Source organism: Astyanax mexicanus, chromosome 22 (assembly GCF_023375975.1).
Source record: "Astyanax mexicanus isolate ESR-SI-001 chromosome 22, AstMex3_surface, whole genome shotgun sequence".
In the NCBI taxonomy this organism is placed as follows: domain Eukaryota; kingdom Metazoa; phylum Chordata; class Actinopteri; order Characiformes; family Acestrorhamphidae; genus Astyanax; species Astyanax mexicanus.
This window is the reverse complement of record NC_064429.1, coordinates 734,999-745,869: the sequence shown is the minus strand read 5'-3', so window position 1 is coordinate 745,869 and position 10,871 is coordinate 734,999. Positions and strand designations below refer to the sequence as shown.

Genomic DNA, 10,871 nt, shown 5'->3' with positions numbered 1-10,871 from the left:
TTGACACTCAGGGTTTTTGCAGCTGCTGTTGCTGGAGAGCTGGGAGGCCTCCTCATAACTCCTGATCTTCTCCTCGAGCCTCTTTATTTTGGCCCTGAGGAGTTGACAGGTTTTGTTGGAGCAGGACTCCTCCTCCTCCTCCTCCTCCTCCGGCTGCTGCTCCCCCTGCTGCTCCTCCTCCTCCTGTCCTACTGCTGCCGCAGGTGACTGGGACTGCTGATTGGATCCTGCACGAGGCTGTGAAACAGAAGCTGCCCCTGCTGGAGCACAGAGCCCAGGGACCCCCAAGTCCGGCTGATACCCAATGTCCAACACTGTCTTGGTGCACCCTGGCACCTGGAGAGGCAGTAGGAGCAAAAACTGTCCCTGTCCTGTTGCTACTGTTCCGCGACACTCACCTACTGTTCCGCGACACCCACCTACTGTCTAGCGACACTCCCCTACTGTCTCGCGACACCCACCTACTGTCTCGCGACACACACCTACTGTCTCGCGACACACACCTACTGTCTCGCGACAACCACCTACTGGCCTGCAGAGCTTTTTCAGTGGCCTGTGGAACTAACCTACTGGCATGCAGAGCTCTTTAGTTGGCCTGCGGAGCTTTTTAAGTGTATCACGGTAACAAATGTCAGGTGAGCAAACATTTGTAATCATGTATCATGTTTAAAAATATGTAATTTTTTAAGTGCGTACGGATTAGCCCAGTTATGTAGACCTAATGAAGCAGATTGTATCAAATTATACAATGCAGACGTGGCAATTAGTTATTCAACACTTATTAAACAAAGTTATGTTATTACAATATTGTTGTAGATGTATCATGTTGCTTGACGTTTACTTTAGGAGTTCAGGGGTACGAGTTTACCTCGGTGGACGAAATACCGATTGGAGATGAGTGCAGGTATTGCCGCACAACTACGAGTGGTTCACTGAAACATTTGAAACAGCGGCATATTAGATATGCTATTTATTTCAAAGAAGATGGAAAAGGTAAGCAATTAATTTGCTTTCTTTTACTTTTTTGGTTGCATTTTGATGGGTTATTAAATAAGTAACCTTGTGCAGTCATGTGGGGTTTATTTTAGGCCAGTATTATGAGCATAATGCTTATTATACCGTAATATACAGAAGCAGACCACTTTTTAAAAAAATATCTGGTTCATTTAAATTTATAGTTTAAAATACTCAAGATGACATAAATTGGTCTTGCCTTAAAGCATAATTAGCATTCAAAATACAACAGTCCATTGCAAACAAAATAATGAAATACAGATTAACATTAAAACCAACACGAGTAAAAGCAAATTATCTTTTAGAAAACAGTTTAATTTATCTCCTAACTACTTGAAATTGTATTTTTTTAACAGAGAAATTTACAATACCGTGTCTGTGTAAGGAAGGGAAAGATGGAAATCGAAGTCACTGGCACTGTCCAAAATGTGGAAAACTGATTGCCAGACAACCTAACTTTAAAGTCCACCTGGAAAAGCATGGTAATTGGCCCACTAAAATATTTCAGCTTGACAAATTTCTATTATATATTAGCTTGTAAAAATGTACCAATGTTGCTTTTATTTACAGGGTGTGTTGTTGGTGAAAAAGGTGCTAATCAAGGTATATATATGCTTTACCTTTTTGTCTTTTAAATTATTGTTTAACGTACCCAAACAAATTGTTGTGGAACATGTGCAATTCACATCAAACATACTATTGAAATTATTTGCATTGTTAATGCAAATAGTACTTTGCTAGCAATAACAGGATTATGCTTTGTCACCCCTTTTGTAGTTGAAGTAATTCCAGAAGCTTCAGAATCCAAAGATACTGCTGGAAAATTTATTTGCCAGTACTGTAAAGGTACATTTGCAAGTAGTGCAAATCTGAGAAGGCATGAACGTCAGCGGCATAATGTAAACCCAGAGCCTATTTTTTGTGTGGATGTAGAGAAAGGCATTTTTCTCACTGCAAAAAACACAAGAGGACAGAGAGTTCCGATACACTTATGCAAATCCACAACATCGGAAGTAATAGGCTGTGAAGTGGATGACTGCAGAGATTTCATGGCATTGGCAAATATCAGTGGAAAGCCAGGTGTTGAATGTGAACACTTGAGCAGAGTTGCATTTGCCTCTCCTTACAAAGAACCTGCTACATTACAAATCCATTCAGTTAAGTCTATGGTGGACAAAGGCCTTATTTCTTTGGAAAGAGAAAAAGAATGCATGGACATACACGCACAAGCCACAAAAGAAGGAGCATGCACAGTGTTCCCTGTCTTCTACGAGGAATATGGTTATTCAGGCCGGCATGTTTATTTTTCTGTTTTTACTGGACAAAAGAATGCCTGGAGTCTTTTTGGCAGAACAAGAGTTACATTTGACAAAATAATGGGAAAATGGTCATGTCAGTGTAGCTGCTCTAAAAAGGATCACCGCTGCACACATATATATTTGGCTATGTGGTGGCTTTTCCAGTCAAAAAAGGAGCTTCTAATTGAGGAAAGAAGCACTAGTGATAGTGAGAGTGACAGTGTGATCACTGAAAGTTTGGATAGGCTGGGCTCAGACTTCACCAAAGAACAGATTGTGGCAATGACAAATTATCTCTGGGAACATAAAAGAATTCCCGAAGTTTTGCCACCAGAGCTGAAGCAAGAATTCAAACAGATACCAGAGAAGTTTGAGCCAGTGGAGAAAGTTTGCCCATACTGCCCAGGTCCAACACCTCCTGACTTGTCAAGTTCCACTGTCATAACCACAAATGCTACTGTGTATGGATTGTACAGTGTCAAAAGAGGTACATTTTGTGTTAAATATCAGTAGTTAAAGGTAAATATATTAAGTTAAAATCTATGCTATTTTCAGACATGTAACTGATTTGGTTTTTTAATCAGGAGTTACGGTAGCTGTGAAACATTGTCCAGTCTGTCAAGGTCAGGTCAGGTTCCAGGAATATAGTTTGGGTTACCACAATTTCAACAACAGAGTCCTGCTAAGCATACCGCTATGTTCAATGCGTACTACAGCAATAAAGGCAAGTTAAACATTTAAAGTTATTGTATATTACTGTGTAAGTTGTGATTTCCGTAAATTGTTGTTCAAAAGAATATGTTACGTTTTAAATATCAAGCATAATCATTGCCATCTTTCTTAAATTAGAACAATACAGCAATAGGACGGTTCTTATCAATGATGGAGGACCACATGGAAACAAACATCCACCACAACACCATTAGAAAAGCATTCTTTCACTTCTCAGCAATGACTAATTACAGTTACAACTTTTCCTGTAACCGATGTGGCCACAATCCTCCCGTGCTGATCGCAGATGCAAACTGGAAAGTGGCCTTTGATTTACCTGGTTGGTAGTATTACTTATTTATTTCCAGTGTTAACAATACATTTAAATGCATATTTATTAAAATACTTTTTTTTATTCTAACTGTGTAGTAAATCTCCTGAAAAGACCATCTGCAGAAAACATTCAAGCAAGCGATCTTTCAGTGAACATTACAGACCAATGGGAACAACTCGAAAAACAGCTCATTGCTGCCGGGTTCTGTGATGGTACACTACTGTAATTTTTTCAAAATGTAAAATTGAAACAAAGGAAATATTTTTCCTTGTGTTTATTTAATTTCAAGGTGTACTGTGATGTTTTTCCATATTTATAGGCACAAGATCAAAAAACCCATTCTGCAAAGAACTAGGCTATTCAGCATTTGCTGCATGGGTCGGGGAAGCTTGCAGAGCTGGTCCTGTCCTGCCAAAGACAGAGGTACTAAAAGGACTGTCTAAGCATTTTAACAATCCAGGAAAGATTACACCATCTTTGCCGCTAGAGGATGTCCTTTTCAGAGTGCTGGATTCAAAAAAGGTATTTCAGATAACTGGCAATTCTAAGATCAAAATGTATGTACTGTATTTATGTAATTATTTATCTTTGTTTTTAATAGCCACAAAAGGCTGAACTGGTTGCAGCCTGTACTGAATTGGGAGTGTCAGCAGAGGGATCACAATCTGACATCCTAAACAGACTGGAGGAGTTGCTCCTTTATAAGGATATTTATCCCAAAATGTTTACGAAGCTCCAAAAGACAGGCGGTGAGGATATGAGTGTGGAAAATACAAAAAAAAAATCATATTACTCAGTAATAATATTATATGAGTTTTTCTAAATTGAAATTTATATATCTTTAATAACGGTAAAGTACAAATAAATTATTTTCTACTGACCAATTTAATTGTATTTTGTGAAGAGAAACTAATTTAGAGCTTGATGCTTTCGCCTAATTGCAGCAATAGTTTGTAAGGGGCATTTATACCACTTTTTTAACATCACCTTGCAGTAAACTTTTCCCATTGTTGCGTTATAAAAATATATTTTTCCTTTGTCACAAATTAAATTTAAATGTGCTGTAGGCATCCAATTCAGAATGTATTTATATTTACAAAATACTGTCAGTTTGTTCATTACTTATAAAATTCTACACTTCATTAAGTAACTTTTCATAAGTTAGTTTCATACTTTATCTCCATTAGGTGGAGTCTTGCATGCCGGCTGTATGCATTCAGTCGTGTACTACTGCTCTCCATTGTGGTGGCAGGAGTCAGCACGAGATCATGCAGATGCTTTGCTGAGCCTGAAAATACCCCCAACTATTTACATTTCCGATGTTGCTGGGCGTGTGGCACGGCACACAAACAACAGAACAAAGCAACAGTTCTTTCAGCCCTCTGATGGCAGACTGTGTGATGCCACTTTGGAAAATATTAGGATGGCTGAGCAGAAGCAGCTCCATCTGTCTTTTCCATGGATTAGGCAAATACAGAAACTTGGTGGACCAGTTCAAAGTGCACCAGAGAATGTTGGATTTAAGTATCCACATCCTGTTACAGGAACTTCCCATAGATTTTCACTGTATGACAGGTTCCACCAAGGAAACCAGAAGAGACCAGAGGAAAAACTGAGAAGTTTAGATTTTCTCCCTGAGATGACAGGCATCCTCAATTCTTCTGTGGCAGAGCAGCTAAACAGAGAACTTGCCAATTCAAGATATTTCCTCTGCCAGCTGAAAGACATGCACTACATGTTTATGCTGCGCCTGGTGTTTCATCTGCATAATCAGAGGGTGAACAACAGTTTTTTCGAGAAAATGTGCCGGTTAGCTAAGGGAAAAGCATCGATCGGAATAAATGGCAGAATATGTCTGTTTGGTGACGGTAAGTCTGTAATTTCTTTGCAACTGCTAAATTGATGCAGTACAGAATTACAATTAAATATATATTTTATTATTTTCCTACAAATTCAGAAAAGCCTGAAGAAATACAAGCAGAAGTGTCTGATGATGCTGGGAGTGATTCTGACCACCCATTCCCTGACAAGGTAGCAAAAGCAAAAGATGGCAATGAGCACAGTGCAAAAACACAGGCAGGCCAGCAGTTCTCTGTGACTCTCTTCCCAATTGTGGCTGAAAATGAGGTTTGTTCTTCGTGTGTTTGTGTGTGTCTCAACAAGTAAATAGAAATAGTGAAAGTGCAATTTTTTTTTTTTCATGAAATAGAGTCTGAACTTGGAATAGAATTATGTAAATGATCAATGAAACTTTGTTGTATGACTTTATAACATTAATTATGTGTATTCTTTAAAAGGAGAAGCTTCTTAGGTTACACAAGGGAGTGAAAAACACAAAACAGACACTGTTAGAATTTGAGCTTTGTCACGCAAAATTACCGGATCTTCAGACTCTTCTACCTCTTGAATATTTGGAACACCAAAAAAAGGAAGATCTGCCAGCTTTACCATGGCTAACTGATGATGTAAGTACATTTAGTGGGGAACCTAATTGTTGTTGGAAAATACCTGTAATACAATGTCATTATATTTTCTCAGATTGTGAACTGCAGGATTTCTCAGTTAGTAGATGGACAGAAGGTAGGTGTAAATAATATTTACTCTTTTTACATTTTCAAACATTGTTTTACATTACTGTTTTACCCATTACTCTGTTTTTAGTTCAAGGTCCTCCCTACATTTGAGTTTGTTTGCTGGTGGCGTGACATTAAAACCACAGGATCAATTACCTCTCGCAACAAGAAGATTCTTCAGGTATTATGCCTTTATTACATGTAATTTTTTATTTCCTTTTTCATTTTAACAGGAGCAAGCAGTGCTTTCCATTGTGGGAATTGATAATTCAGTGATTATGAACCTTTAGTAAGTCAGTCAAGGCTGTGTAGCACGTAAAGCATTCATAAATAAAGTTTTACAGCATAATGCTTAAAGAGGTGCATTTACATATGCAATTCAAATTTTATTCACAGGACCTGCACCCAGACACAGTCATTTTGTTTCCCAGGATTGTTGGTGGTAAAACACCTGAAAGTGGAAACCATTTCATTCTTTGGGTAAAAGTTCTTACCATATAGCAAGGCAATAGCAACTTCAAGACTATGTTAATAATGGCAAAATAGCTAGTCATTTTCTTAGTATTCTTATGCTGCTGTTGTGTTGTATTAATTGTGTTACTGTTTTAATCAAAATTTCAGGTGATTGATGGAGTCCTGAAACAAATCAGAGTTTATGACTCTCTCCAACTGTATCCTTCACCCAATGACTGGGAGATGGACATACTAAGGTATTTAAACCTTAAGAAATTGCAGCTTTGTTGCAAAATTATTTACAGACACAGTTGATTGTTTTTTATTATTTTAATTAATGGAAAAATGAATTTATTGTTACTATTCTCCAAATGGATGTTCTGCAATTTTTAATTTTGTTTTACATTTTATGATCTGTAAAATTCCACTGATTCTTTTCATATGTAGACAGGCCTTTCAGGAGACATGGGACCTAGCAGCATGGGATGTTCAATACCCACAGCAGTGGCATCAAAAGGACTCACAAAATTGTGGTGTTTTTGTGTGCACAGTAAGTAATGAGCAACATTTTTTTCAACCTGGTTCTCCAATTTGTCACTCATTTTCATTCAATCATTTCCACAGATGGCTGAAATGGAAGTCCGTGGGATAAAACTTGGCCAAGACACTTTAAGTGGACCTCAACTACAATTTCTCCGGCGTTATCATGCAACTTCCATAATTTGTGATGTTATGGTGGAGGTAAGTTAATAATTTACTGGAACAGACACATATCAAAATAAGAGCCACAATGCAGAAGAGAGTAACCCTGTTGTAAACACTGTAAATAAAATTAATCAAGGTATATCATGTGAACATGTGTTCGTAGGAAGTTCTGAAAAGTCGTCAAGAGTGTATGGCAGCTGATATAAATGTCTGTGTCTTCCAAAAGCTGGGGACAAGAGGGTTAGTATTTCATTAAGCATATACCCTTATATGGAAATTGTAGATTTTAGATATTACCTGTCTTCTCCATATATAGGTCATTGTATCCTGAGGTTAAAAACCTTCATTGGGTACAATGTGAATCCTGCAAAGGATGGCTGCACACAGACTGTGCTGGTGTTAGTGACAAGGCCACCAGAGGCCATTTCACATGTGGTTGCCGAAGAAAATTGCCATTGAATGTTGACAGGTATTTCTTAATTTTTAGGTTTATGTGTCTCTGTACACAATATTCATTTTAGACTCTGTTGGATTACTGATTTACAATTTCTCAATCTTGGTAGAACTTTGCACATTCTGCATCAAGAGGGAATTGACGGTCTCATTGATAACAACGAAATAAAGGCAAGTGTGGGCCACATAAAAATACACTATACTGGCAAAGTTTGCATGTGTAATTGTCTCTATATATAATCTGCTCTTAGAAAATCTACGAAGCCCTCCATGCTGATGAACAGAAGTCAAGTCGAATGTATCTCTGGAAGCATCCTGCTACATCGCTGAGATTGAAGCAGCGGTTAAAGCCGAAGTTCTGCCATTTCAGTGATGAGAATGTAAGTACATTCGAGGTAGAGCATGTGTATATGTACAGTGGCTATCAAAAGTATTTATACTTTATTAACTTTTCCATATTTTGTTACATTACAGCCACAAACATAAATACATTTAATTGGAATTTAATGTCACAAAGTGGTAAACAATTGTGAAGTGGAAAGAAAACTATGCAATTTTTTTTTACAAATAAAAAACTGAAAAGTGTGATGTGCAAAAGTGTTCAGAAGTGCAACCAACTGCATTCAGAAGTTGCCTGATGACTGCTAATGACTAAAAAGAGTCCACCTGTGTGTAATCTAATCTCAGTACAAATACAGATGCTCCGTAAGGGCCTCAGAGGTTGGTTAGGAGAATATTGGGGAGTAAAAAGCATCATGAAGTCCAAAGAGCACACCAGACAGGTCAGGAATAAGGATGTGGAGAAGTTTAAAGAGTTTAAAGGCTATAAAAAAGATTTCCCAAGCCTAGAACACCTCACAGAGCAATGTTCAATCCAATATCCAGAGAGAGGAACAGTATGACAGAACTGTAAACCTATCAAGACAAGGCCGTCCACCTAAACTTACAGGCCGAACAAGGAAAGCACTGATCAGAGATGTAGCAAAGAGGCCCATGGTAACTGGACAAAATGCAGAGATCCACAGCTTGGGTGGGGGAATCTGTCCACTGGACAACTATTAGTTGTGCACCCGACAAATGTGGTCTTTTTGGAAGAGTGGCAAGAAAAAAAACATTATTAAAAGAAAACCATAAAAAGTCCTATTTGCAGTTTTCTAGAAGCCATGTTGGGGACACAGCTAACATGTGGAACAAGGTGCTTTGGTCAAATGAGACCAGGGCTACATGTGTTCGAATGGTCCAGTCAAAGTCCAGACCTACACCTAATCGAGAACTTGTGGCAAGATCTGAAAACTGCTGTTCCCAAACACTCTACATCAAATCTGACTGAGCTTGAGCTGTTTTGCAAAGAAGAATGGTCAAAGATTTCAGGCACTAGATGTACAAAGCTGGTTTAGACAAACCCCAAAAGACTTGCAGCTGTAATTGCATAAAAAGGTGGTACCACAAAGTATTGACTAAGGGTGGCCTGAACACTTTTCAGTTGTTTATTTGTAAAAAATGTTTTGAATTATGCATCATTTTCTTTCCACTTTACAATTGTATTGAATTGAATTACTTTAGTTCATTGTCTGTGTCAAGCATTTATATGTGGAAGTAAATATGAAAATAATTTGTTCTATAATCAGTTTTTCTTCCTTGCTTACTAATAGACAATCAAAATGACGGCAAAAATCAAAGCTGCTCTGAACTTGGGAAGTGAGATTCAGGACCTGAATTTAATGTTTGATGTTATGATGCCAGAGGTAAGGAAATATCCCAGTTATACGTATTGTTTTATTACATTACATTTGGCAGACGCTTTTGTTCAAAGCGACTTACAATAATAATACAGATATTTCAAACAATATCTATTGATAAAAGTGATGTGATTGCACACATTGCATAAAACATATTTCATGCCAGTTTCTAGGAAAGTTTAGGACAATGTATACCATAAAAGCTGATACTTCCTCTTTGAAATATTCTCAATTAGATGGAGTTTATGCAGTCTATCAGTCTCTGATATTGTCTGGGAGAACATTTTTTCCACTTCATGTGCAATTATTTCAGCTGTGTGATGTCTGAGCACAGTCTGTTTTAGATCACTCAACAGCATCCCAATAGAATAAAGATCTGATTTGGTTATGAGTTGGCCATTTCAGAAATCTCAATTCCTTTTTTTGGTTTTACATGACTCTATATAACATGTACATAAAAAGTGTCTCTGACTTTGCACATGCCATCATTTTTAAGTAGACAGTAGCAGCATGTCTTTAGACATGTAAAAAGTAAATTTAAACATTGAATTAGTCAAGGGTGCCCGGGCATTAAAATACAACTGTATGTGAAATCATGTTATTTTTGAGTAACAGTTTCATTATTATTTTTTTAGATCATTATAAACATCCTTCAAAAAAATGACCAGGTCTCAAGGTATATGGCTGAGATGTTTCTTGCCTCAGGACCAATACTGGACTGATTATTGGTAAGGGGGTTGTGTTAAGTTGATAATGTACTTTGTTTTTGTGTTTTTTGTACTTTTTTTTCATTTTTTATTAATAATCAATGGATTAAAATATTTTAGTTTATTGTTTGTTTCATTTACAGAGCATGCTAAAAAGAAGACCACAGTAGCTGTTGTATCAGTGCCGTTAGCAGTACAGTAGTTGCTCAGGTGACCAGCCAACGTTGTTATAGACAAAAAAAGTTTGATTTGTGTTTACCTTTATATACATTTTCCAGAAAATATTTGCTACAGTCTAATTTATTTGTAATTGCCTTCCTGTTTATTCTTATGCTTGATTAAAGAATGTTGCATTAAATAATTTCCCAATCCCAATTGTGGACCAAACTATATGAACCTAGCACACTTTACTCAATTCATTAACTAATTAACAAACTTCTGAAGCACTGGGTCAGGTGAAAAAGAGTAAGGAAAGCAAATATATATATATATATATATATATACATATATATATATATATATATATATATATATATATATATATATATATATATATAGTGCAGGAGGCCCACTGTCCTGCACTATTTGGAGTTGTCCCTGCTTCCAATACACCAGACAGCTAATCAGCTCAATTATCGTGTTAATGTGGGGCTGTCAAAGTATTACAAATAATAAAATGTGCAGGGCCGTGGCCTTTAAAGACCAGGATTGAGAAAGCAATAGAATAAGCTCTACCAAAAGACCACAAATTAAACGATGTCACTGAGATCGTTTCATACTTACACTGCAAAATATCATCAAGTGAAATTATATTTTAAATGATTTAACTAATTCAGACCCCAAAACAAGCACATACGTTTTTCCATGATGCTTTTGTCTACATG

General features: G+C 37.1%; 1 protein-coding gene across 3 annotated transcripts; it reads left to right on the top strand.

Annotated features, from left to right (window-relative positions):
• Positions 1 to 342: 342 nt before the first annotated feature.
• Positions 343 to 10,460, top strand: LOC111196626 (uncharacterized). Of its 3 annotated transcripts, XM_049470761.1 has the most exons (25): positions 343 to 635; positions 847 to 993; positions 1,371 to 1,496; positions 1,585 to 1,617; positions 1,792 to 2,799; positions 2,897 to 3,363; positions 3,453 to 3,569; positions 3,677 to 3,879; positions 3,959 to 4,106; positions 4,545 to 5,225; positions 5,315 to 5,484; positions 5,655 to 5,822; positions 5,896 to 5,937; positions 6,019 to 6,111; positions 6,327 to 6,410; positions 6,552 to 6,640; positions 6,831 to 6,933; positions 7,008 to 7,124; positions 7,252 to 7,328; positions 7,405 to 7,557; positions 7,652 to 7,712; positions 7,793 to 7,921; positions 9,194 to 9,286; positions 9,916 to 10,008; positions 10,131 to 10,460. In XM_049470761.1, exons 6-24 carry the CDS (start codon positions 3,192 to 3,194, stop codon positions 10,000 to 10,002), a joined length of 2,787 nt encoding a protein of 928 aa, XP_049326718.1. In that variant the 5' UTR covers positions 343 to 635; positions 847 to 993; positions 1,371 to 1,496; positions 1,585 to 1,617; positions 1,792 to 2,799; positions 2,897 to 3,191; the 3' UTR covers positions 10,003 to 10,008; positions 10,131 to 10,460. The 3 variants fall into 3 exon arrangements, with proteins under 3 accessions (XP_049326718.1, XP_049326720.1, XP_049326719.1); XM_049470763.1 differs by lacking the exon at positions 4,545 to 5,225; XM_049470762.1 differs by lacking the exons at positions 343 to 635; positions 847 to 993; positions 1,371 to 1,496; positions 1,585 to 1,617 and having other exon boundaries at positions 2,703 to 3,363.
• The last annotated feature ends 411 nt before the right edge of the window (positions 10,461 to 10,871 follow it).